The sequence below is a fragment of the Ipomoea nil genome, unplaced genomic scaffold (genome assembly GCF_001879475.1).
Source record: "Ipomoea nil cultivar Tokyo-kokei standard unplaced genomic scaffold, Asagao_1.1 scaffold1421, whole genome shotgun sequence".
NCBI classification, from domain to species: domain Eukaryota; kingdom Viridiplantae; phylum Streptophyta; class Magnoliopsida; order Solanales; family Convolvulaceae; genus Ipomoea; species Ipomoea nil.
This window is the reverse complement of record NW_017617849.1, coordinates 7,915,391-7,943,256: the sequence shown is the minus strand read 5'-3', so window position 1 is coordinate 7,943,256 and position 27,866 is coordinate 7,915,391. Positions and strand designations below refer to the sequence as shown.

General features: G+C 38.6%; 5 protein-coding genes across 6 annotated transcripts; 3 read left to right on the top strand and 2 right to left on the bottom strand.

The window, feature by feature from the left end:
• On the bottom strand, positions 1-1,507 carry LOC109188141 (mitogen-activated protein kinase kinase 5-like). 2 transcript variants are annotated; one of them, XM_019338685.1, is made up of 3 exons: positions 1,217-1,507; positions 1,046-1,180; positions 1-1,000 (listed from the first exon to the last, which is right to left on the bottom strand). In XM_019338685.1, the coding sequence occupies exons 2-3, from the start codon at positions 1,170-1,172 to the stop codon at positions 111-113; spliced, it is 1,017 nt and encodes a 338-aa protein (XP_019194230.1). In that variant the 5' UTR covers positions 1,173-1,180; positions 1,217-1,507; the 3' UTR covers positions 1-110. The 2 variants fall into 2 exon arrangements, with proteins under 2 accessions (XP_019194230.1, XP_019194229.1); XM_019338684.1 differs by having other exon boundaries at positions 1-1,180.
• Positions 1,508-8,100: 6,593 nt separating this feature from the next.
• LOC109187563 ((R)-mandelonitrile lyase-like) lies at positions 8,101-10,176 on the top strand. The gene is made up of 3 exons (XM_019337788.1): positions 8,101-8,192; positions 8,299-9,799; positions 9,879-10,176. The coding sequence occupies exons 1-3, from the start codon at positions 8,147-8,149 to the stop codon at positions 9,916-9,918; spliced, it is 1,587 nt and encodes a 528-aa protein (XP_019193333.1). The 5' UTR covers positions 8,101-8,146; the 3' UTR covers positions 9,919-10,176.
• Positions 10,177-12,919: 2,743 nt separating this feature from the next.
• LOC109187212 (DNA-dependent metalloprotease WSS1-like) lies at positions 12,920-15,712 on the bottom strand. The gene is made up of 5 exons (XM_019337352.1): positions 15,560-15,712; positions 14,436-14,606; positions 14,153-14,348; positions 13,526-13,969; positions 12,920-13,405 (listed from the first exon to the last, which is right to left on the bottom strand). Exons 2-5 carry the CDS (start codon positions 14,588-14,590, stop codon positions 13,226-13,228), a joined length of 975 nt encoding a protein of 324 aa, XP_019192897.1. The 5' UTR covers positions 14,591-14,606; positions 15,560-15,712; the 3' UTR covers positions 12,920-13,225.
• A 1,399-nt stretch (positions 15,713-17,111) lies between these two features.
• On the top strand, positions 17,112-19,190 carry LOC109187446 ((R)-mandelonitrile lyase-like). Its single transcript, XM_019337634.1, has 3 exons — positions 17,112-17,205; positions 17,312-18,815; positions 18,910-19,190. Exons 1-3 carry the CDS (start codon positions 17,112-17,114, stop codon positions 18,947-18,949), a joined length of 1,638 nt encoding a protein of 545 aa, XP_019193179.1. The 3' UTR covers positions 18,950-19,190.
• Positions 19,191-23,977: 4,787 nt separating this feature from the next.
• LOC109188380 (D-3-phosphoglycerate dehydrogenase 1, chloroplastic-like) lies at positions 23,978-27,793 on the top strand. Its single transcript, XM_019339029.1, has 5 exons — positions 23,978-24,736; positions 25,789-26,165; positions 26,256-26,366; positions 26,568-26,663; positions 26,756-27,793. The coding sequence occupies exons 1-5, from the start codon at positions 23,980-23,982 to the stop codon at positions 27,428-27,430; spliced, it is 2,016 nt and encodes a 671-aa protein (XP_019194574.1). The 5' UTR covers positions 23,978-23,979; the 3' UTR covers positions 27,431-27,793.
• Positions 27,794-27,866: the final 73 nt, after the last annotated feature.

Here is a 27,866-nt window from a genome sequence, read left to right as displayed (position 1 = left end):
TGAGCAGAATATCACATGGCGTAATAATCAATTCCATAAAAATTATATAGTACAGAAATAAACCCAGAAATATTGAAAAGACAAAGTGGAAAATTTCGAAATCCTAAAGATCAAGAAGAAAAATGCGGGCGTGGAGGAGGAAGCAATTGGTATGATGGCTGAGGAACCTGGGTGGGGATGGCGAGATTGTTGCCGCCGCCGGGGCAGTGCTGCAGGATGAAAGGGTGGCGGAGCAGTTGCGCCGCCGTCCACCGCCGCGCAGGATCCCTCTGCAAACAGCAGGCGATGAAGTTCCTGAAGTCCCTTGAGGCCGTGGGCGGCGCCTCCGGCGGGTCGGACATACAAATGGCGCACATGAGAGTAGCCCAATCGCCTTGCCTGCCGCCGTTGAACGGAAACCTTCCGAGATAAAATTCCAGGATGCTGACCCCTAGGCTCCATATATCGCCGGCGTAGCCATTGTACTGGCCGTGATTCAGATCGGAGTTGATCCTCTCGGGGCTCATGTAGGCAATCGTGCCCACGGAGGAGTTGCAATCCATGGTGGCGGCGAGGATTCTAGAAACCCCGAAATCGGCTATCTTCACCATACGCTGAGAATTGATGAGAAGATTGGAGGGCTTGATATCACGGTGAACAATCTTGCGGCGGTGGAGATAATAGAGGCCGGAGAGAATCTGGCGGGTGAGATCCGCTAAGGAGGGTTCGTGGGCGATGTGGGTCCCTTCCAGGGAGCCCTTGTCCATGAACTCCAACAGAACTTGGATTTCGCCGTTGTGATCGGACATGTCGTGGCATTTCACGATGTTCGGATTGCTGACGTCACGGAGGATCTCGATCTCCCGGCACATCTGCAGCCGGACGGAGTCCTCGTGGTGGCCGTGGATCACCTTCAGAGCATACAGCCGCCCGCTGGGGCGGTGGAGCACCTTGTACACCGTGCCGCCGCTCCCACTTCCGATGCGGTTGATGCGCTCCATCTCCGAGAACTTGAGCGGCGTCGGCGGACAGGCAAAAGTCGCCGCCGAGGAGGTCGACGACGGCGCCGAGCTCGGCGGCAGCGGAAGAGGGACGGCTAATTTCGGGTCTCTCTGCGGAAGCGGCAGTGTCAAGTCGGGTCTCCGCCGCTGGCGGCTGCGCTCCGCCTGCGCTTGCGGTTGAGCCGGCCTCATGATTGATTAAAAATAAATAAAAATCCCACCTTTGGGCACAGCTTCTACTTTCTCTCTCTCTCAAGAATCCACCTTTTCAATACCCTTAACTACAATGAATTCTGGGTATACTCAAAATTCTATCCCCTATCAAAAATCAAAGAGGAGAAGAAGAAATTGGAGATTATCTATTCACAAGAAATGATAGAGAGGAAGAAGAATCCATGGCAGAGAAAGCAGTCATCACAGGGAGAGAGAGAGAAGGTTCTTGGAAGAGGAGAATGAGAATGAAAGAACGAGAAAACCAGAGAGGGAGAGAGAGAGAAAGTGAGAGGTGGATGAAAGTAGAAGAAGCAGGAGAGAGAAAGAGAGAGAGAGAGAAAGGCAAAGCTGTATGTATCGTGTGTGTATATGTGCGTTTTGTGGGTCCGGTGGGTTGTCTGAACCGGTGCGGTAAATTCTATTCACAATCCTGGTTTTGCTATCGGCACTCCCCCTCTTCCATATGTTGAAATGACCTAATCGCCCCTCATGATCTTTACCTCTTGGGAAAACGACCATACATCAAACAATGTACATAAGATGTATATTTATTGGGTGGAGTTGATTCATACAAGTATTAAGGAAATAGAAATTCAATACAAAATTCCATACAATCCCCTCTCCTCTCTCCCAATTTTAATGAGAGTGGATGACGATGCATGTGGACTTTGTGCAGGTACGTCTTCATGTTTTTAGTTCTTTAGTAAGTCATATTCGATCATTTTTAACGTTTGACTTTATTTATGTATCAAAAAAAGTAATAAAATGAGGTTTAAAACTAGCAATGAGGGATGCTAACTTGTGTGAAGCAAATAAAAATTCATCTCAAGTGAGTAACATAGTTATAATTGTGAAAACAATACTACACAATGATTTTTTTTTCTAGTGAGGTACATTAATTCTTTCTCATTCTATATATCCATAGAGCATGTAATGTGACTTCTAAGATACAAGTAGGTTAGGATAAAGATAGCCCATGACCCCAGAGTTGATGGGGAATTCAAACCCATCTCGATGGGTGTGGGAGGAAATGGAGATGGAAAACATGAATTATTTTGTAATTTTTGTCGAGTTCAATGGTACAGACGATGAACACCCACTGACCTGACCTTGTCCCCAATACTTATCCCCCGTGAATTTTTGCGGGAGACACACATTATTCTATGTGAGCGTGGATAGGGAATCATATTTGGGGGCAAGAAATATGGCCCTAGCATATTCTCTGCCCCTTGACCATCCTTAAGTTAGAACAATGTCTTAAATTGTTTGAATTTATTAATTTGGCATGTTATATGAGACGCATAATAAACACACTAATCATGATGTGTTCAATAATGTATCATTATCCATCTAAATATTTTTCAGGGATCACGTCCAAATTTGTTGCAAGATTCTACTCCCTGTAAATTTAGACTTCTCATATTAGCCTTGAATTGTCGCTGACTTAAGAGTTGTGAGCATGTGAATTGCAACAATTTAGTCAAAACAATTATTTTATTTACCGAACTATGTTAATCATTCAGTCATTTATAACCCTAACAATATTATAATAGGTAAATTTTATCGTTATATTTAAAAATGATAATCCCGTCATTTCATTTTATGTGTATGGTTCGATTAATAAGACTTACATTATTTTTAATTTAATTTTTCATAATGTTATGTTTAGTATTAGTATATACTCCGTAAAATTTATAAATTTAGAAACTATATTAAAAATACTATTAAAAAATTAAATTTAATTTAAAAACAATTAAAAATACTAAAGACAATCACCAAAGAAGATATAAATTTGACCAATAAATAAAAAATAAGGCAGGTAAAAAAATGATGATGGATTATAAAATAACAAAAATGAGGGTAACAATAATTAGGATAAATTCAAGGGGAAGACAAGGGATACTATGAAGTTAAAAAATAAGAAATATCAATTATTTTTTTACTGGTTTAAGAAAAAAAAAAAAAAAAAAAAAAACAGTATAATTCTCATGTATAAAGTCTTGCATTTGACTTTGTATGTGTGGGAAGCATCTTTCCATCTTCCAAAATTAAGAAGAGCAGCCACACCATTGTTGACGATTTCATCCTCTACTTCTCTCCATTGACTTTTTTGACTCCTCACATTTACTTTTCACCAATTAATTACGTACTATATATATATTATTCATCTTTTAATAATACGAAGTATACAACACGTACTTTTTCCGGACCAATTTTGTTTCATATGCTATATTATTATATAATTATAATACTACAAATTAACTTACCAAGACGAAATCAACATAATGTACCATGGATTGTTAACACTTTGATTTTCTAGAAAACGCATAATGACTACCCAAAGATACGTCTTGAGTGAAGTTAGTTTTGTGAGATAGTTAACAATGGACCACAAAGAGTTAAAAACAAATCTAAGTTGCTTATAATTGATTGACTCAAACTGAGAAATTCAATAGACTCAACTGTTTAAGCAATTCGACTAAGGTTGCCCCTAAATTGTTAAATATTGTCTAGCTCATAGTTGACTGGCTAAAACAAAGAAGCTCTATAAGTCGACTTACCTGGTCAGCTTGACTAGAGTTATCATTTTTGAATTGTAAATTACCTGATCAGATTCAAAGATTCACAAGGACAAAACACATTTTCACGTGTGTATGTAAATGTTACAGCACAAGAAATGTGTTTGGGGGGGGGGGGGGGGGGGGTCGATATTTTACAGTACTTGACTCACAATGCTGTGGCATGAACTTAGCATATATGATCTATGAGACTATGACAACAGCCTCATCAACAAATCTTGAGGTTCCAAGATATCATCAAGACTTCCCATACCTTGTTAAGATCATTTAGATCCATGAAGAATTGACAAAATCTGTGCCAAACAAAAACTAACATCAATTGCACTTTTCACCAAAATTATTCAAAACAACGCTTATCAATCTGCATATACGACATCATACATAGAAGTATTTTGTGAAAATATTATTTCCTATCCATTTCACTAACATGTAGTCAATTTAACACCCCTATTTGAATGAATTTGCAACAAAGCTCAATAAGCAAAAGAGCAAAATAAAAATAAAAATTGTGCAAAACGGACAACCGAGTCAAAAGTTATGTCTTCCCGAACTTTTAAAACTTTACAACGCAAAAAAATAAATAAATAAATAATCGCCTAGCTGGCCGGCCGCAGAGGAGGCAGATTCCAGCCTTCCTCGCGGCCGCCTAGGGCCTAGGCACGATTTTTGCAACCATGTTTTTTATATAATTATGTACATTTTTTTTAATACAATTATGTATATTCGAAACAAGGAATTTATGTGTATTATGTTAAGAGTTTATGTGTATTATGTTAAAAGTTTATGTGTATTATGTATTATGTTAAAATATGTTTATTATCTTTTCAAAAAAAGTGCATGTCTATTTTGTTATACAATTATGTACATTTTAGTATACAATTATGTGCATTTTAATATATAATTATGTACATTTTTAAAATATGAAATTTCTTTTAATAAAGTTAACCGTAGACACAGAAAAACGGAATTTCAAATAAAATAAAATAAAATCAAAACGACGTCGTTTTGCATCAGGACGCACAATGTAATGCGCGCCCTGGTGCAGGATATAAATCAATCGTTATATCCTACACCACGGCGCACAGTGTGCGCCGCGCGCCTCCCAAAACGACGTCGTTTTGGGGTAGTGTTGGGAGGCGCGGTAGGAAGTTGCTGAGATTATGTGTATTTGTTCACAACGTTATGTGTATTAGTTCATACAGTTATGTGTATTTTTTATACAATTGTGTACATTCTTTTTATACAATTATGTACATCCGAATCAGAAAATTAGTGTGTATTATGTTAAGAGTTGATGTGTATTATGTTAAAAGTTTATGTTTATTATGTATTATGTTAGATTATGTGTATTATCTTTTAAAAAGAGTATGTATATTTTGTTATATAATTAGAGTTAATACTCAAAATCGTCATCGATTATAGTGATTTTTCTCAATTTCGTCCTAAACGACTTTGGTGACCTAATATCGTCCCACACTTTTGTGTTTCGCTCAATTTAGTCCCAGACTTTTGTGTTTTTGCTCAATTTAGTCCCTCATTTGTTATTCTGTCTATTTGGTGTTAAATAAATAGACAATTCAGTAATTTTAATATTGACATTTCTTTACTCATAGACATGTGAACTGTGAAATCCCTTTTTTTTTTACGAATTACTTCCAGAATTACTCCTAAAACTGCGAATATAAAATTTGATTCGCAGGTCCGGGAGTAATTCTGGGTGTAATTCGTACAAGAAAGAGAAATTCCGCACTTCACAAGTTGAAAGTAAATAAAAATCAATATTGACATTACTGAATTGTCCCTTTATTTAACACCAATTTGACGGAATAACAAATGAAGGACTAAATTGAGCGAAACACAAAAGTCTGGGACGATATTAGGTCACCAAAGTCGTTTAGGACGAAATTGAGAAAAACCACTATAGTCGAGGACGATTTTGGGTATTAACTCTATATAATTATGTACATTCATGTATAACATTATGTGTATTCTAGTATAACATTATGTACATTCTTGAACAGCGGGTTTTTTTTTAAAGAAAAAACTACTGCCATTCACTGGGGCGGAAAAATTTCAAAAAAAAAAATTAAAACGACGTCGTTTTGCATCTGGGCGCATAGTGCAACGCGCGCCGTAGTGTAGGATATAAATTGCCCATATAAATTGTCTCAGCCGATTGTCTCTTCTGCATTTTGGGCTTTTGGGCTCAAGTGGATAATAGATAGCCTTTCTCTAATGGTTACAGCCCACACCAAAAACCAATAATCAGTTTTCAGTCTTGGGCTTTACATTTTCCTATTGGATTTCCTTAGACCCACTTTCTTCTGACCTATTAAAGTTAATCAATTGATTATCAATCACCTTAAAATCTTGTTCTAGTTATATTCTTATGTGCAGTATTGCGGAAGTCTATGATGGCTAAATCAATCTTAAGCCAAATTCTTGTTAAGGTCCTATCATGACGAAGGGATAACTTAAGAAGAAAATTTATTACAGGAGTCCAAGTTCAACTTTCAATGGGGAAACTGTTTAAGGTCAGTCAGCTAAGGACAATCTATATTAATTTTACCTTTGCATGTTCTTTTGTTGGCTAGGATCATACATAAAAAAAAAAATTATTATTATTATTATTTATGTTTTAATAATAATATTTAATATTCTCCGGATATATATATATATATATATATATATATATATATATATATATATATATATATATTAACGTTTTTATGATAATAATGAAGAAATGTGGTAATATTATGTAACAATTTAATGAAGAATTATTTAAATGTGGTAATTTTATGTTTGAATTTTATCTAATATTATGTAATATCGCCAAATCATATATGTTACGGTTTAATGAAGAATTATTTGAATATCGTAATATTATGTTCGAATTTGATCTAATATTGTGGTAATATAACCAAATCATTTATGCTATGATTTAATTAAATTCTTCCAAATTCTTCAATTAATTAAATGTGGTAATGAAGAAATATAGTAATATTATGCCACGATTTAATGAAAAATTATTTGAATATGTTAATATTATGTCCGAATTTGATCTAATATTATGCTAATATTACCACATCATATATGCTATGAATTAATGAAGAATTAATTGAACATGATAACCAAATTACCGTGTACAATTTTTAATTAAAGATATGCTACGCTACGTTAAAAAGATATATTATTCAAGGACTATAATAACCTCCCATGTAGGAGTTCAACTTAATATCATTGGACCACAAGGTTCTTGATCTAAATTAATACAATTTATTTTGTATTAGTTGTCAAGGATATTAATTGCTTTGCACGGAATTCTTTGTACTATCACAAACTAACGTAATACTGATAAGATGATTAAGGGGAAGGATAAAGAAACTAATGTACAAAGAAACAATTAACTAAAATCTTTGTAATATTGTTTTCATATTCACATATTAACGTACTATTATAATTTATACTATTATTAAAAACAAAAGTCTATTTTCTTGAATTCCCTCTCAAACACCTCTGCCCAAACAATACAAAAAGTAAAATGAAAAAGGAAAACTGGTTAATACTAAATACTAATCAATAAAAAAGTTAAGCAGTAAAAAATGAAAAAAAAAAATCCATAATTCATAGATTAATACTAATAATGTTAGAAGTATAAACAGAAAAATGAAAAAAAAAAAAAACAAAAAAACAGAATCTATACTATTAATAAAAATAAAAAACCTCCATTTATATATTATTAAGGTTTGCGTAATATTGTAAAATAGTATAATACAATTCCTAATAGAATATTTTTTTTCTACTTTTCTATTCGTACTATAATTCTACATTAAAATTACTATTCGTAATACAATACAATAATATTAAAATTCATATTTCTATTGAATAATATTATTCCGTCACTACTTCAATCAATCAATACTTATTATTCCTATAGTTGTATTGTTAGAGAACGAGCACATTTGCCTAATTAAAAAAAATACTAATCAATGATAAATAAAATTTCCAAAGTTACAGCACCGCAGGTGTACATCTACACATTAGCAATAATTTGAGCAATTATAACATCAAAACACATAAATGATTAAACCACATCTTCAATATTACTATATAATATTTGATGTTCTAATTTAAATAATTATATATCGATTCAAATATTCTTAATATGTTACAACAAACCTATTTCATGTATGCACGGACAAAAATACTAGTTAGTTTACTGAACTTGAAAACAATTAATTAATTTATAAATTTGGAGTCCGTGTAATGTTTACTTTACTAATTAGATACTACGGCAATTAAAGAAAAAATTTCACTTCCGCAATGGCGAAATTGATTACTCTTCCCATACTCCAACTCTTTCTTTTCTTGATGGTCGCCGTCCTCATTTCCATTCCCAAATGTTTCTCTCAACAGAGTAATTTCACGAATACCTGTTCTAATAATTCTCTTGATGGGTTCTTGGTTTTTGAGTTGGATTGAGTGTTTTGGGATTTGTTTTTGATTTCTTGTTGTTTTTTCAGGTCCTAGTTATCTGGATTTTGTGGTGAATGCGACGCAGTTGCCGCCGGAGGAATACTATGATTACATCGTCGTCGGAGGCGGCACGGCCGGGTGTCCACTGGCGGCGACATTGTCGGAGAGGTTTAAAGTTCTGGTTCTTGAGAGAGGTGGTGTTCCGTACGGGAATCCCAGTTTGATGACCCAAGAAGGGTATTTCACGGCGCTAACGAAGACCGACGCCTATGACTCCCCCGTCCAAGCTTTCACGTCGCAAGAGGGGGTGCCGAACGCCAGAGGCCGCGTTCTTGGCGGCGGTAGCACCATAAACGCCGGTTTCTACAGCCGGGCGAACAGGGAGTTTTACCGGAGGTCCGGGATTAGCTGGGATTTAAGAATGGTGAACCAGTCGTACGAGTGGGTAGAGAAGCTTATTGTTTTCCGGCCGGAGCTCAAGAACTGGCAGGTGGCGGTGAGGGATGGGTTCCTGGAAGCTGGGATTAATCCCTACAATGGGTTCAGCTTAGATCACGTTGTTGGCACCAAGATTGGAGGATCCACTTTTGATAGCTCCGGCCGCCGCCACATCTCGGCGGACCTTCTCAACTATGCAAACCCTTCCAACATCCGTGTGGCGGTGCATGCTAGCGTGGAGAGGATTCCCTTGAATTCCGGGGGTTCCGGTCCCGGTTCTCCGGCGAAACACGCGGCCACTGGGGTGGTTTTCCGGGACCAGAACGGGCTGCTTCACCATGCTATGGTGAGGGGAAAAGGTGAAGTCTTGCTCTCCGCCGGAGCACTGGGTAGCCCCCAGCTCCTCCTTCTGAGTGGCATTGGCCCAAGACAATACCTTTCTTCTCTGGGCATTCCTGTATCCTTAAACTCACCTTATGTAGGGCAGTTCTTGTTTGACAATCCAAGAAATGGGATCTCCATTGATCTTCCATTGCCACTGGAGAATTCTGTGGTTCAAGTTGTGGGAATCACAAGCTCTGGGACATACCTAGAAGCAATCTCAAATGTGTTCCCTCTTGCCCCCACAATCCTCCCAATCTTTGTGAGAACCCCATCTTTCCACACAGTGGCCACAATCTTGGAGAAAGTTGTGGGGCCCTCTTCTGCAGGGGAACTCAGGCTGGCATCAACTGATGTTAGGGTGAACCCAGTGGTCCGTTTCAATTACTTCAGTGACATGGAAGATCTCCAGAGGTGTGTGAATGGGAGCAGGAAGATTGGGGATGTTCTGAGAACCACTTCCATGGAAGGCTTCAAATTTGGTGGCAGGGATTTCATGTATGTTGGCTCTGCATTGCCCTCTGATCTATCCAACGACGCGCTTATGGAGGAGTTCTGCCGCCAAACTGTGGCCACCATGTGGCATTACCATGGTGGGTGTGTTGTGGGGAAGGTGGTTGATACAAAGCTGAGAGTGATGGGAGTCGAAGGCCTCAGAGTTGTGGATGGCTCCATATTCACTGTCTCTCCAGGGACTAATCCCCAAGCCACTCTTCTTATGATGGGAAGGTCAACTTCAATTTCTCTCATCATATCAATGCTTCTGGATGATGATATGATTTCTAACCTCTGGGGTTCTTCTTTGCAGGTACATTGGTATGCAGATGCTGAGGGAGAGATTTGATTAGAAGAGAATGATCATTTTTAATTTGTGAGAGAATTGAAGCAAGTGTTTGTTTTCTTCTGTGTTTTGGTTACAGCCCACACCAAAAAGTCAAAAACCAATAATCAGTTTCAGTCTTGGGCTTTACATTTTCCTATTGGATTCCCTTAGACCCAGTTTCTCCTCAACTATTAAGTTAATCCGTTGATTCGACCGATAACCTTAAAATCTTGTTCTAGTTACATTCCTATGTGCAGTATTGTGGAAGTCTAGGATGGCTAAATCAATCTTAAGCCAAAGTCTTGTTGAGGTCCTATCATGACGAAAGGATAACTTAAGGGTCTGTTTGAAAACCCGGAAAATGATTTCTGGAAATCATTTGACTCTTCCCTCCATTTGATCTTCAAACTCGACCGGGTGATTTGACTCTTCACTCCATTTTATCCTTCAAATTGCATATTTCTTGTGCCAAATAGGTTATCTCGTTGGGGTTTTCTGTCTGATTCCCTGTGGACTTGGTACTTTCACCCTCTTGAGACTCGGCCTGCGGCCCTTCCTCTTTTGCCTACTTCTTGGTTCGTCGACTTTGAGTCTTGGTCTTCCTCGAACGGGTTACCCTTTCTCTAGCAACCCCCCTATCCTGTCGACTGGGCGTTTTTTCGCCCAGTCGTTCTTGCGCAGGGCGTCGAACGGCGTCCGGGCCTTACCTCGAATGCACGAACTGAACTGGCCGACTGCCTTGCATTTGGTTTTCCCGGCCTCTGCCACTGCGTCCTGAAGATTGGGCTTGATCCTGTTGTGGCGCGCGGGGCGACTGGGAGCTCGACGGGGCCCTCTGCCCTTGTGTCTGCGTCGCCATAGCTCGAGCGATGGCAACGATCTGTGCGGGCGTGAGCGGCATCATGGGCAGTGGCGGCGGTCGAGGCGCCGAGTCATTCTCCTTCCCTCGCGAACTCCGCTAACTCAGTTGCTCTCGTAAATCCATCCTTGCGTTTCGTGCACTATGACTTCCAAAGGCATGGCTCCGCTCCTCTATCATATCTTTCGATCTTTTCGTCCTTTGTGAATCTCCTCCACCGGACACTTTCCGAACTCACACAGATGAAGAGGTAAACACGACCTTTTGTCACGTCTCCACGGACGATGTTAGTGTTGGTTTTAGGAGTTTTGGCCCTAAGGAGGTCCAACACAACCGTAGTTGGTGGATTCACCGTAAGGATAAAACTACAAAAAGAGAGATAACTACTAAGAATTTTGATATTTTATTTGTACTTTTCTGGCGATTCCTCTGCCGAGAGGACCCTCTCCTTTTACATTCTCAAAGGGGAAATAAGTGGTCTCCCTGGCTAACTTGAATACAAGCATTAAAGTGGTATAAAAGGGCCTATTAAAGCTTAAGCTAAGGGTCGTTGGGCTGCCGTTACTAGGCCTTCCCAACGGCCTGGTTGACTGGGCATTATAGGCGGTCCTTTAATGACAACGGCTACCTACTGGGCTGACTTCTTGTCCGTGCCGACCACTGACTCGCGCCAGCTCCTTAGACTCAGCTGTATCCTTCTCTGGGCCTCCTCTTGGCCTATGACATTTATTTCCTTTCTTCCTTTGTTGGGGCTAATCTCTGTGGGCCCAATCCTCTCTTTTCCTTCTCAGGCCCTAAGAGCATCCACACTAGGAGTTAAAGTGGAGTTATTTCTACAATAAATCACTTAAGCCAAAAATAATAATTGATGTGAAAATGGGTTATTTGGAAAAGAATGAGCCTGCAAATGAAAGAAGCATGTCAGATTTAACAAAAAACAAAAAAAAAAAAAAGTAGAATAAGTCACGTTGTGCGCGTTAGTACACAACATGACCACAGCCGGGCGCGTGCACTGACGTACACTTTTATTTATTTATTTTTATTTAAAAAATTCAGTTTTTTTTTTTCTCCCCCCTCCCACATTCTCTTTCCTAATCACCCTTACATTCTCCACACATTCTTCCCAACTGATGCGGATGCTCTAAGCCCATTGGGTCTACACCCCATCACCATGGGATGTTAAACCCTTTGATCAACAATAGACCACAAAGAGTTAAAATAAGTCTATCTCCCAAAAAAAAAAATTAAATAAGTCTATGTTGTTCATAATTGACTGACTCAAACCGAGAAGTCCAATAAACTCAACTGTTTGAACAATTTGACTGAGGTTGCCCCTGGATTGTTAAATTATTGTCTAGTTCATAATTGACCGGCTAAAACAAAGAAGCTCTATTAGCCGAATTACCTTGCTAGCTTGACTAGAGTTATCATTTTGAATTGTAAATTATTATAACTGATTGGCTCCAACCGAAATGATAAATTAGTCCAACTGCTCAATCAACTCGACTAGATTACTCCTAGATTGTTAAATTCTTGTGAAGCTTGAAATGTTGACTTTCTTGCCTTGCGTGACATATTTTAATTGACTAGTTTTGAATAAAAATAACCCCGTATTTTAATATTTTTATTTTGTAAAAAAAAAAAAAGTGACGAGTGCGTATGGAAAAGTAGAAAACTGTCTTCTCTTTGTCGTCAGAGTTGAAGAAACGTTCGGATCGGACATAGAATTACTGTCCCACTCCTCATCTTGATCTAGTCATCTCCATTTTTAGTATTTCACAAAAATAAATAAATATAATTTAATAATTAATGATATTTTTCCGCATGCAAATTGATAAAACTCTTACAAATACAACGATTAAGCATCATTTATTCAATCCAAAACCTAAACCGGAATACAAAACTCGAATCATTTTGAGGCATAACTCAACTGTTTGACCGTTCTAAAAGAGTTAAGAGCGGTACTTTATCGACAGCCACAGAGTACATAATCCGATTCTTAGTTTTTTTTAAAAAAAAATTTTTTATTTTTATTTTTATCGATGACATGTATAGAATTGAAGGTATGAAACCTCGGGATTGAGGAAGCTACTCACTCTTCTAAGGGTTCCCCTAGGATGTGCAGCCATTTTTGTCCTTGTTTCCACACACAAGGTTGGACTAGCAATGACAAAGATCATAACTTGGGTTCACATGGCATTCACTAGCAGCAAAAAGATTCAAAGATTCACAAGGACAAAACACATTTTCACGTGTGTATATGTAAATGTTACAGCACAAGAAATGTGTTTGGGGTGGTGGGGGAGGGGGTGATTTACAGTACTTGAACTCACAATGCTGTGGCATGAACTTAGCATGATCTATGAGACTATGACAGCAGCCTCATCAACAAATCTTGGACCGCGTTTCGAGCAAATATACGATAGAGACTAGTGAAATTTACGACGGGGAAGGAAATTGTTGATCTCCATCTTCAGGTTCCAAGATAAGAGACAGGGGGACCATAAGAGTATCTCCATTCCCCACAGGCCAAGCATCTTTCAGACTTGTCGACACTGTTGTCCAAAGTACAAAACTTGCAAGACCAGACCTTTGATTTCGATTTCTCTGCTCCTTCTCGCTTTCCACAAGCTTCACATGTAACCGCTAAACCCTGAAATGATGAAGATGAACATATTAGGCCCGGTCCATGGTGAGGCACGTTACTATAGACAACATGTGATGCAAACCCCGGGATGTAGCTAAATGTGTGTATGCTTCCAACAGGACTTACGGGATTTAATAAAGTACAGGCGCTACATTGCCATGTTGGTTTGGCATCTGTTGTCTCTTGGTTGGCTAAGGGTCTAAGAACTGAAGTTTGGGGGCCGTCTTTCTGTATTCCAGAACCCGAAGGAGTTTCAGAATTGGAGGATACTTTACCCTCCTCGGGAGATTCGGAACCACACCACACATCATCAAGTAGCCTCCTTTCGGCACCCATTGCAGCAGCCTGAATAGGGCTCAGAGCAGCCTTGATGCTATTATCACCGCCAAGACGTTTTGGTCCAGATGGCAACATTTCTCCAAGTCGTGATCTGTTTTCTGCAGCTGCCAGTGCCTTCTGCCTCAGTAATGGCAATGGAGGTTGACGAGAAAATCCTCCCAATCGCCTTCCAGGGAGATCAAACCCTTGCCCTGTGCCTGTAATTCCTTTAGCCATAAGTTCTTCGCACTCCTGCAACGCAAAAAGAATAGTAAAAGACGAATATAATGCAATTTGCGTGACATTTTAGCTAAACCAATTATGGCACAATAAGAATATCAGAAGGACAAAGGGAAAAGAAGAATTGAAAACAAGAATATCATCAAGACTTCAAGCAGCTTCTGAAGTTCGAAGATCAAAGAAACTACTAACAACCTTTCTTATTTCATCCAAAAGGTTGTAGAAATCAGTATTATGAGCGCCATATTCGTTGTGACAGAGCTCGTGAAGCATTGTATGAAGAATTTGATTGAAAGGGAAGAAATCCAACTCATTATTAGGTCTACGCAGTCTAAGCTTAACCTCTGCCCCTCCGCCAATGTTGAGCCCTAAAAGGGATGGGTTTGGAGGGCTGCGAATTGAAACTTTCAGATTAGCCGATGAAGAGAATAAAATATAAAGTAAATGTTATTTAGAACAAAGAAAGTACGATCAATACCAAAATTCAGAAAGGACCGTCACTTTCCACTTTCGTTTGCGCATGATTGGCTGGACTTGCTTTGCGACTTTTTCAAGGATTTCCCTTGCCTCGTCTTCTCGAATCTTCTTGAGAGGTTTGACTTCCCATACCTTGTTAAGATCATTTAGATCCATGAAGAATTGACAAAATCTGTGCCAAACAAAAAACTAACATCAATTGCACTTTTCACCAAAATGATTCAAAACAACGCTTATCAATCTGCATGACATCATACATAGAAGTATTATTTCCTATCCATTTCACTAACAAGTAGTCAATTTAACACCCCTATTTGAATGAATTTGCAACAAAGCTCAATAAGAAAGCATAGACGTTATAGAAAAACTTCCCAATAAGAAAGAAGAATGCATTACGATTTCAAGTAACCTATACGAGCAACTCCTTGTCATCGAAACTGGTGAAGGAGCACTTAAACAGAGGTTATCTAGAATGTTCAAGCTGCATTATTATTACAATATAACAGCTGCAAAAACTATGTTTAGCCAGCCTTTTTAGTGACCTTTGATCATTGTGATTAAAGGCTCATATTAACATGTGAAATATACTTGGCACTGCAATTTGCAAGCTTTGGTAACAATTGTGACTGTCATTATGGGCAAAAGTGCCAGAAAACAAATTAATTTTCCTTGTGCTTGCTGAAGATTGCCATTTTCCATACACACCAAAGTTTCCAGTCATTCTTGAAAAAGGATCATTGATATTGGAAGAAAGTATATAAACTTTATGCCACAAAATCACCTCTTTAAAGTTAAACCGCTTATGATTGCCTGATTGGCTCAAAGTTCTCCTTTTATAAGGTAAAAAACTATCCCAGAATCTTCTTCCTCAAAATATCAATAAAGTTAAAAACTTTGAGCTAATGCCTCTGTTATCCACTACTTCTAAACCTCAAATTTTGTCGATTTCCTCGCTGGGTTTTATCCAATTTAAAACCTTAACCTCTAAAGCTCTCTTCTTTCTTAACTTTCATACAAGAATCAGCACCAATTCAGAAATTCTTGAAACAATATGCTCCCCCAGAAAATGCATATGCAACCCAAAGATAAATGCAGGTATGGGCAGCAACAGAGAGTGGGAAATACCTGGGAACACGAGGCTTTTCCTCGATCGCCAATTCTTTTAACAACAATCAGGTTTGAGGTTTCGTTTCTATCCGACACAGGAATAACAAAAACACAGAGTAGAGAAATTGGGGATGGGAGCTCTGGTTATTTGTCCATTTTGTTTTGACTCCAGATTTTCTTGGGAACCAAGGCATTTAGCCGATTGTCTTCTTCTTCTGCATTTTGGGCTTTTGGGTTCAAGTAGATAATAGATAGCCTTTCTCTAATGGTTACAGCCCACACCAAAAACCAACAATCAGTTTTTAGTCTTGGGCTTTACATTTTCCTATTGGATTCCCTTAGACCTAATTTCTTATCAACTATTAAAGTTAATTAGTTGATTCGACTGATCACCTTAAAATCTTGTTCTAGCGATATTCTTATGTACAATATTAGTTGTATTGCGATAGTTGATTTGACCGATCACCTTAAACAAAAGTCTTGTTGAAGTCTTATCATGACGAAGGGATAATTTAAGAAGAACATTTGTCACAAGGGTCCAAGTTCGATTTTCAGTAGGAGGACCGGTCTAGGGTCAGTAAGCTATGGACAATTTAGATTGATTTTACCTTAGTGTGTTCTTTTATTGGTTAGAATCACACATAAAAAAAATACAACACATATTTCTATAGTCATGTAAAATCTAGAGTAGTTTCCTCATTATAATAATAAATAATTGCAGCACTATTCACATTTATCAATTTTTTAATGCAGAGTATATTTAAAAAAAAAAATATGTGAAGCTGCAATCAACCTTTGAAAGTGTGCCATTTTTGGCCATTGAAGATTTTAAGAGCCTTTGACTTTAGAAAAGTCACTGCCATAGAAAGAGAGGAGAATCATTCATTGCTGCTACCTATCAAGTCTATTCAATAGTTCACATCCCAGTCAAATTCAACTACTTTTATGATATTTTTTTTATTTTTTTTTGTTGATAAATTACCATATATTAAAAATTATAAAATGATGGAATAATTTTGTAATTTGAGAAAATAACTCGAGCTAACACTATTTAGTTGAGATATGAAATGGTTCAGTCCATACGAGCTTTCAGTAAACAGTATTTAGGAGAACGAATTAAAGTTTAAACCTCCACCTAGCTGTGTATAGATGTCAAATTCTACATTGTCGTTACGGGTTAATTGAAAAGAAAATAATCAAATTTAAACATTTTGATGATTTTTTTTTTTTAAATGAAGGGGTAGAAATGGAAAATGATTTTTGTAACTGAAGTGGTCCCAAATTTATGAGTTTCCTTTATGAACCATGCAAGATTCATCTATGTCTCAAGGTCTCCGTTTTGGATACATAACTGAATTTCCCACCAAAAAGATACCGCTATTTCCCCTACTTCTACTTCCCTTGCTACTCTCTCGCTCTCTCTCTTTCTTGCTTTCACGCTTCTGGAGAGCCAAGAACATTCCCCTTCATCTTTTTCTCAAGAGAGAATCCAGAAGAGTTGAAAAAGGCAGATTTTGTTTTTTTATTCTTCTCTGGGGTCTGGGTAGCCTTACTCCAAACCCCTGCCCCAATGGCGAAATTGATTACTCTTCCCTTACTCCAATTCCTTCTTTTCTTGATCGTCGCCGTCCTCATTTCCGTTCCCAAATGTTTCTCTCAACAGAGTAATTTCACGAATCCCTGTTCTAATAATTCTCTTGATTGGTTCTTGGTTTTTGAATTGGATTGAGTGTTTTGGGATTTGTTTTTGATTTCTTGTTGTTTTCGCAGGTCCTACTTATCTGGGTTTTGTGGTGAACGCGACGCAGTTGCCGCCGGAGGAGTTCTATGATTACATCGTCGTCGGAGGCGGCACGGCCGGGTGTCCACTGGCGGCGACATTGTCGGAGAGGTTTAAAGTTCTGGTTCTTGAGAGAGGTGGTGTTCCGTATGGGAATCCCAGTTTGATGACCCAAGAAGGGTATCTCACGGCGCTAACGAACATCAATGCCTATGATTCCCCTGTCCAAGCTTTCACGTCGCAAGATGGGGTGCCGAACGCCAGAGGCCGCGTTCTTGGCGGCAGTAGCACCATAAACGCCGGTTTCTACAGCCGGGCGGACAGGGATTTCTACCGGAGGTCCGGGATTGCCTGGGATTTGAGAATGGTGAACCAGTCGTACGAGTGGGTAGAGAGGCTTATCGTGTTCCGGCCGGAGCTCAAGAACTGGCAGGTGGCGGTGAGGGATGGGTTGCTGGAAGCTGGGATTAATCCCTACAATGGGTTCAGCTTAGATCACGTTCTTGGCACCAAGATTGGAGGATCCACCTTTGATAGCTCCGGCCGCCGCCACATTTCAGCGGATCTTCTCATCTATGCAAACCCTTCTAACATCCGTGTGGCGGTGCACGCTAGCGTGGAGAGGGTTCTCCTGAATTCCGGCTCCGATATTCCGGCGAAACACGCGGCCACTGGGGTGGTTTTCCGGGACCAGAACGGGATGTTTCACCATGCTATGGTGAGGGGAAAAGGTGAAGTATTACTCTCCGCCGGAGCTCTGGGTAGCCCCCAGCTCCTCCTTCTGAGTGGCATTGGCCCAAGACAATACCTTTCTTCTCTGGGCATTCCTGTATCCTTAAACTCACCTTATGTAGGGCAGTTCTTGTTTGACAATCCAAGAAATGGGATCTCCATTGTTCCTCCATTGCCACTGGAGCATTCTCTGGTTCAAGTTGTGGGGATCACAAGCTCTGGGGCATACCTAGAAGCAGTCTCAAATGTGGTCCCTCTTGCCACCACAAACCTCCCAATCTTTGTGAGAGCCCCATCTTTCCACACAGTGGCCACAATCTTGGAGAAAGTTGTGGGGCCCTCTTCTGCAGGGGAACTCAGGCTGGCATCAACTGATGTTAGGGTGAACCCAGTGGTCCGTTTCAATTACTTCAGTGACATTGAAGATCTCCAGAGGTGTGTGAATGGCAGCAGGAAGATTGGGGATGTTCTCAGAACCACTTCCATGGAAGGCTTCAAATTCTCTCAGTGGTTTGGTGGCAGGGATTTCATCTATGTTGGCTCTGCTTTGCCCTCTGATCTATCCAACGACGCCCTTATGGAGGAGTTCTGCCGCCAAACTGTCACCACCATTTGGCATTACCATGGTGGGTGTGTTGTGGGGAAGGTGGTTGATACAAAGCTGAGAGTGATGGGAGTCAAAGCCCTCAGAATTGTGGATGGCTCCATATTCACTGTCTCTCCAGGGACTAATCCCCAAGCCACTCTTCTTATGATGGGCAGGTGAGCTTCCATTTCTTGTTCTTTCAGTTCCAGTATATGATATCTAGCTTCATTGAATTGATTTCTAACCTCTGGGGTTCTTAATTGTTTGCAGGTACATTGGTCTGCAGATGCTGAGGGAGAGATTTGATTAGAAGAGAATTGAATGATCAATTTTGTGAGAGAATTGAAGCAAGTGGTTTTGATAGGTAGTGTTTGTTTTCTTCTGTGTTTTGGTTGTGTAAATGGCACTTTAGTAGAAGAGAAATTAAAGCTAAGATTTAGTGTTTTTTTGGTTCTGTAAGTGCCTAGTCTTCAATTCTGTTGCTTTACTACCTTAGACCAGTCTGCAGTTTCATGAAAACAGTGTACATAACTGAGGTTTTAAATCTATGATTCATGGCTTTGATCCTTTCTTGTGTTTTCCACTCAATTGCTTGTATATATATGATCTGTGCTATTGCATTAACAATGGTTCTGTGATCAAAGTATTCTCAACTTAGTTAGTGCATACTTTCGAGTAGGGATTGCGGTTTCCTTATCACTCAAAGTAGTCTCAACTTTGGATGATCTTAGGACCATCTTTCCTGTGTGGTTACAAGAAAAACTGGGTTTAGGATGAATGTGCCAATGAGTGTATATATGTATATGTTTTGTGGACTTGACAGCATTGTAGTGTTAATGGGGGCTTGATGTATTGCTGTTTGTAAATTAAAGCCACTGTAAACAGGTCTTTCTGTCAATCTGGTTAGCCTCTGGGCTGTGGGCTGCATCTACCCATAATCATAGTTGCCATAACTTCTTTTTTTTCTTTTTTTTTTTTTTTAATTATTACTTATGGGTGGGATATAAGCGGTCTAGTATTTGGCTTTGACTTAGGCGATTAGACTCAACTCTCATGGTTAATTTAGGATTAATAGTCTAAAATTTGAGAGACACGCTATCTCATTTATTAGATAGATGTGCATATGAAAGATTCTTGATCCAAATTTAAGAGATTGTTTTCTTTACATTTTTTTAAAATCAACTTGTAATTAGAATAAAAACTCTAAAAGAGGCTTGCTAGGGGACACCGGATATTTTTTTACGCAAAGTAATAATAACCCCCTTTTTTTGAGTTATTTTAAGCTTAATGTTTTGTTTCGACTTGATTATGTTGGCTAACTATCATCAATTGTCTAGGTCGTAAAATTAACAATAATTATATTTTTCTTTACTTCTCTATCACTCAATGGTAAAAATAAAAAATAAAAAATAAAAAATGTGAATATACCCCATGTCCTTATTGATTAAAGTTTTTGACGAGTCTTGTTGGTGATTTGTGTTACTAACCACTTTTAACTATTGATCAATAATAACAATAAGAGTTCTTGAATTTTTAAAGTAATCATAAAACCGATGATCTGGTTGTTGAAAATTATAAAATCTATATTAGTTGTCTAATCAAGCTTCTCATACTGCTAATAGGCTTATCAACAGTTGGTGTATTGGTTAGGAAAGAGACTAAAAGAAGTATAGTGGTATTTATATTTCCTATAACGGGTCGGGTCGAGTGAGTGTTCGGGGAATGCCCGGCAATGCGGCAACAGTAATACAGGAGTAGTTATGCTGTGCATCTGGTGCATACGGATACAAAAACGACGTCGTTTTTGTTAAAAACGCGCGTCTTCCTTTAAAAAAAAAAATTAAGTTCGATTCCAGCAACAACATCATAGATTATGGAATTTTAGTTCATAAATTATGGAATTTTAGTTCATTAATTTTGAAATTATAGTTCATCGATTCTGGAATTGTAGTTCATCGATTCTGAAATTTTAGTTCATAGATTTTGGAATTTTAGTTCATTCATTCTGAAATTTTTAATTCATAGATTAGATTCTGAAATTTTAGTTCATCGATTATGAAATTATAGTTTATCGATTCTGAAATTTTAGTTTATATATTGTTACTGGAAATCGAATCTGAATTTCTTTTTTAAAAAGGAGACGCGCGTTTTTAATAAAACGACGTCGTTTTTGCATCCGTATGCACCATGCATACGGATGCACAACATAATTTGCCGTAATGCAGTATAATTTCTACCAAGGGAAACATGGTGTGGGGCCGGCCAACATAATTTTTATATTTCGTCCCGATCTCATAAGGCATTCTTAAATCTAAAGAAATAATCGACACCGTCGATACCCATGCATTTAGGAACCCTCCACGTGCGCCGTTTCGCACATCCGGACCCACTAACCTAAATCTACTATTCACTCAAATTTATAAAACAATATATAAGAATAATGGTTAAATTAGATAGAGTTTTTTGCACTTTTAGTCTCACGACTATACTGGCACTGGCAGAATTGATCCACGACTTTTGAACCTTGCAATTTTAGTCCACGACTATTGATTTTTTTGCAAAAATAGTTCTTCCGGCCACTTTTCCGTCAAAATTTCACCGAAATTTTTTTTTTCTATTTTTAACCGGGTTAAAATTGACATTTTACTTATCTCAAAAAATTAAAAGAAAAAAATTGATATTTGACTACATACATTATTACTGGGCTACATACTACTGCCCCAGGTGGCGGAGTTCCTGGAGCAGGCAGGGCTGTCAGTAAGCGGCGGAGCGGCCGTGGCGTTCCCCGGGCTAGTTGGGTTATCCGGCAGCAGCATTGGAGTGGTACATGTACTCCGCCACCTGGGGCAGTAGTATGTAGCCCAGTAATATTGTATGTAGTCAAATATTAATTTTTTTCTTTTAATTTTTTGAGATAAGTAAAATGTCAATTTTAACCCGGCTAAAAATAGAGAATTTTTTTTTTCCGATGAAATTTTGACGGAAAAATAGTCGGAAGGACCATTTTTGCAAAAAAAATCAATAGTCGTGGACTAAAATTGCAAGGTTCAAAAGTCGTGGATCAATTCTGCCAGTGCCACTATAATCATGGGACTAAAAGTGCAAAAAACTCAATTAAATATGTTAGTGGTCCAGTGGCATGAAGTCAAAAGAGTTGCTAAATGGGAAGTCGTAGTGTTAATTTTTTAAAATTATTTTTATATATTTTCTACATAATTTATTTTTAAAAAATTGTATCTTGGTGTCGGATACATGAACGATCTCTTTGTCTTCAACGAAATACGAATGGGAGGGGATTGAATTTTTAAATAACATTTAAATTTGATAAAAAAAAAAAAAATTAAAGGTTAATCGCCACTTAACCTGGAAAGCAAGTTAATTTTGATTCAAATGTTCGAATTTGACTTGTTCAAATGAGTAAATTCTGAGTTTAGTGGGTAATTTAATCTTTGTTTCTAAGATTAAATTATTTTTGAAGGGAATACTCTAATACCATCGACTATTGTTATGATATGTTATTATTATTAATAATTAATAATTAATAACAAAACATTATAAAGTAAATACAAAATTTAAGAAATACACTTTTTGGGAAATATATTCTTGTTGCTTTCTATTAAATTACTTTAATTTTTTCCTTTTATATATGGGAACTTTCAAATCATTATTTCATCAATCTGGGGATAAATGATAATAATCTTAAAACGTAACTCTTCCAAATTCGATCATTTTCTATCTAATTTAATATACTCTTCTAAATGCACTTTCCATTATTTATTATGGAGTATTAGGTTTTTACTAAACTTAGCACAGAATACATTTAAGACACTAACAATTTACTTTATAGAGCCATATTAGTGGTTTTGCAATACAAAGTATTTGAAAACTACATTTATTATACATCATTGGAATATTTTTTATTTTTTTTGTTCATATACTTTCTCAACCTACTGAAACACAAAGAACTAATAATGCCTCCACTGAGGCTTGAACTCATAATATTTCAATTGAAAGTCCAACCTGGATACCATTAGACCACATAGTCCTGGTACATCATTGAAATATTAATACATTTAATTTTAAACATCCAAACAATATTATATGTATGGGAAATGACAATATCTTGATATTGTTAGAACTAACAAAATAAATAAAATCTTAACAATAATTAATATGACACCGCAAACACACCGTGAATTGTAATGAGCTCCGTCTCAACTAAAGTTTAAACTAATAGTTAGAACCGATTACTTTCCACGGCTCAAGTAACACATGAACATTTCTGATACTGTATTTTGTGTTAATTTAATATAATAGTGATATTATTTGTTGCATAAACCTTGCAACCACTACACAAGAGTAACACATTTGATCTCTTATGCAATGTTGCAGAAGGTGCTAGGCGCTAATCGGGTGCTCGAGGGTCGCCTAGAGCACCTAGGCGACCAAGTAATCCAAGTAAATCGTCTCCACTATCCCCAATTGGGATTGAAAGTTGTTAAACTGTTATAATTCATCAAATTTAACTGCATACGCTAGTTGAGTACATTGCTGCAAGAATATAGAAGAGGACTAGCCGAGCAGACAAAAGAAACACACTCGCCCGAGTTGAGTGTCGACTCAGCCGATTTAGGGGCCCAACTTGGCGCCTAGCCGGCTGACGGACTAAAAGCCGCATAGGGCTGAAATCGTCTCGGCCTAGGAGCGTTTAGGCTGATTTTCACAACACTGCTCTTATGTAATAGTCCATAAACCACATAAGAGATCGAGATAAATTGCACTAAAAACTAAAAAGATCACGTGTGACGGACTTAAGTGTCCGTTTGGAAACCCGGAAAATGACTTCTGGAAAATGTTTTTCGAGTTTTCAGTGTTTGGATGCAACATGAAAATCCAGTCAACGGAAAAACATTTTCCGTTGACGGAGGAAAATGAAGCCATTTTGGCGGAAAATGACTTCCGCCAAAATTTGAGGGAAGTCATTTTCCGCCAGAATGTTTAAAAATACAATTCTACTCATTTTTCCAGAAAATAAACTAAACACACCAAGTTTTTCAAAATGCAACCAAACACGGGAAATGAAAATATTTTCTGAAAAATGACTCATTTTCCTGATTTTCAAACGGACCCTAAATTAAACTCATAACCTACTTTTTTATGAGAGAATCATATTTCACTCACTCATTTATTATGATCTATTCGGGTCATGTTGAGATATTTAGTCAAGAAATAATATAATTCATTATTAAGGAATCTTTAATACTTTAATATTTTAATTTGGAATCATCATATGGGAACAACAACAATGTTAAAAACATGGCTTAGTTGCAATAAATTGGTATGAAGTCTCACTCTCCACCCACCAAATCGTGTGTTCAAAATTGTATCTCCATTCCGACGACGTCTCTCGCTCCGTCAGACTCTCTCTTTTTTTTTTTTGTGAGTCTCGAGGAGATCCGACAGCCGCAACAAAGTTTCAAGCTTCCAATAATGGCGACCATTCCCAAGAATTCTATCAGTTTCCGTGCCTCAATGCCCGCATGTCCCCGTTCCCGGAACCCCAAAATATCCCACCTTTCATTCTTTCATTCCTCGCCCAATTCTATCCCGCTCAGGCTCGTCTCCCATGGATCCCGGAGGTCTGCAGGCTCCTTTCAAGTCCGGAATGTGTTCGACACGGTTCAGTCTGCCGACGTGCCCGTTTCCGGGGAGACGGATCTTAAGCCGCGGGTGCTAGTCTCCGAGAAGCTGGGAGACGCGGGGCTGGAGTTGCTGCGTGGATTTGGCGACGTGGATTGCTCCTACGACCTCTCGCCGGAGGAGCTCTGCAACAAGATCTCCGAGTTTGACGCGCTGATCGTGCGGAGCGGGACGAAGGTGACCCGCCAGGTGTTCGAGGCGGCCAAGGGCCGCCTCAAGGTGGTCGGAAGGGCCGGCGTCGGGATTGATAATGTGGATCTGCAGGCCGCCACTGAGTTCGGCTGCCTTGTGGTGAACGCTCCCACCGCCAACACCATCGCCGCCGCCGAGCATGGCATCGCTTTGCTCGCCTCCATGGCTCGCAACGTTGCCCAAGCTGATGCTTCCATTAAATCAGGTAAATTTAAATTTTTTATAACCTACATTTCATTTCCCGATTTAGCTGAATATCTAGTCAATCTAGTTTCGAGATTTAGCACCAAATTAAGTGAAGCTGAACCCAAAGTTTTTTGTCTGCACTCTGTACAGCATGGTGTCCTAAGTCCTCTCTGCATTATACAATTTTCATCCTATATTCCTTTTGATCATTTTCACCCAAAAAAAACATCATAGGTAGGGACAAGGGTCATGTTAATTTTTGTTGGGAGGTGGCTTAAATCCTTTCATGTTTTTGGACTGTAATTTCTTTTGTTTGGTAGTTGGCAACTGGGATTATTGGATCTATACTTTCCTGGGACAGCGACATAGGATAACAACTATGATACAGACATATCTGGGTTTTTTTGTTCTTTTTTTTTTTTTTTTTTTTTTTTTTTTGTTTGTTTGTTTGTTTTTTTGTTGCAAATTCGCAACCATTATCCGAAAGAGTGTGTATAGATAAACCCAGTCTTGTAATTTGAGTTGTCAAAGGACCACGAGAAAATAAATCAGACTACGAGAAGGCCAAAAGGATAGGATACATAGTGAAACTCTATAATTTGATAGAATCATGTTCTTTTACTATCTCATTATTGTGGTGGAATCTCGAAAGCAAGAAGGATATGATATGGTAGTACTATTTCTTCTTCTAAAGTTTCACCTCTATGATGGTAGTACTATTTCTTGAAGATATGGTCTGATCTGCTTTGACTTAGAAAGATCTTCCTTTTTACCCCCCACTTCTATTTTTGTATCTTTCCCCCTGGGAAAAAGAAAGGTTCATTAAAGAAGAGGGAATGAATGAATTAGCATAAATTCCTGTGAAGTGGGCAGGTAATATAAACAAAGATGGTTTCTTTTTCATGTTGAGTGAAGTCATTAACTATTGTAGATTCTTGCCCAGCATTCAAGCTGTTTTGATTTTCATTTTCCTGAGAATTATTCTGTCAAAATTGAAACTAGGCAATATACTAACTGTTTCATATTCATGGTTGTTATCTGAGCTTATTCCATAATATATCAAATTTACAGGCAATTGGCAGAGGAACAAGTATGTTGGTGTCTCTCTGGTTGGGAAGACATTAGCAGTTATGGGATTTGGAAAGGTTGGTTCAGAGGTTGCAAGGCGTGCAAAGGGCCTTGGTATGCATGTTGTTGCACATGATCCTTATGCTCCAGCAGACAAGGCTCGCGCCGTGGGAGTTGATTTGGTCTCATTTGATCAGGCCATTTCCTCTGCTCACTTCATTTCACTTCATATGCCTCTTACTCCTGCTACAGAAAAGGTATTCAATGACGAAACGTTTGCAAAGATGAAGAAAGGAGTGCGCCTCATAAATGTTGCTCGAGGTGGTGTTATTGATGAAGAGGCGCTAGTAAGAGCCCTTGACAATGGAACTGTTGCACAGGTATTGGGGCTATCTTCTCTTAAGTTAGTGGATCATCCTTGAATCTTGACACGGATACTGATTCTTTCCCTTTATCGTTGTCTACAATAGGCCGCTCTGGATGTTTTCACCGAGGAGCCACCAGCTAAAGATAGCAAGTTAGTGCTTCACGAGAAGGTTACTGTAACGCCTCATCTTGGAGCTAGCACGAAGGAAGCACAGGTATGTAAGGCTAAGGAGAAACTGTACATTGTATTAGAAGAAAGATTAAAGACTATAAATAGTAATACAAGGGAGAAGTTACAACTAAGCTAGTCTACAGGAATAATATTAGAACGGATGAATAACCAAAGATAATATCAGCCACATATAGGCTTAACAAGGTATTGGTTCTTGGCTGTAACACTGTGATTGCGTTTTCAGGAAGGTGTTGCAGTTGAAGTAGCTGAAGCTGTGGTTGGTGCTTTGAAAGGGGAGCTCTCTGCAACCTCCGTTAATGCTCCAATGGTCCCTCCCGAGGTAATCCACATTGCCCACACTGTATGATTATGTGATAAGCTCGATGTCTTCTCGTTTGTAGACTACTGTAAACGCCCTACTTCTGTGATCAGGTTTTGTCAGAGTTAGCTCCTTATGTTGTGCTAGCCGAGAAACTGGGTAGGATGGCTGTGCAGTTAGTGGCTGGGGGAAGTGGAATTCAGTCCATTAAGATAGTGTATAAAACAGCTAGGAGCCCTGACAGCTTGGACACCAGACTTCTCCGAGCCATGGTGACTAAAGGGATTATCGAGCCTATATCAGACACGTATATCAACCTTGTGAATGCAGATTTCACGGCCAAGCAGAAGGGTCTCCGAATCAGTGAAGAGCGAGTATATGTCAACTCATCTACAGAGGACCCTGTCGAGACAATCCAGGTGCAAATAAGCAGTGTTAAGTCCAAATTCGCGAGTGCTTTGATGGAGAATGGGAATATCTGTGCCGAGGGGAGAGTGAAGGACAGCAGTATTCCTCATCTCACCTGTGTGGGATCATACAGCGTTGATGTGAGCTTGGATGGAAACCTAATACTTTGTCGCCAAGTTGATCAACCCGGAATGATTGGGAAGGTTGGAAACATTCTTGCAGAGAGCAATGTGAATGTGAGCTTCATGAGTGTGGGAAGGACTGGTAGGAGGACAACGGCTATCATGGCAATTGGAGTTGATGAAGAGCCAACCAAGGACACCCTCAAGAAGATTGGGGAAGTGGCTGCAATTGAAGAGTTCGTTTTCCTCAAACTTTAGAGATCATACAAGGAAACGCCTTGGTCGATCAACAAATACTTTTGCATTCGAGTAGTAGATTAGTCGATGGTAATAAACGGTGGCACTACAGTAACGAAGAATTGGTTATTGTCAACCATCTTCTTTAGTATTTCAAAGGAAAATGTTTGCCATATCATAGCTTGCTTTTAGATCTGCAATTTCATCTTCACTTGAGACACCCTTACTCTGGGGAGTATTGGTTTAGTGGTGTGGTTGGTTGTAAAAGTTATGCTAGAAACTGGTAGTCATGGAAGAACTGCACTTGTGTGCTTATCTTCCATATTCTTGTTTTAGTTCTCCTCTTGCTTACCTTTTGTATTATCCATCCATGTATTCTATCTATATAACGAATGCTTTAAAAAAAATTTATATTCTAATTAGAAATATACATAGCCATTGAATGTCGATTTCAGAT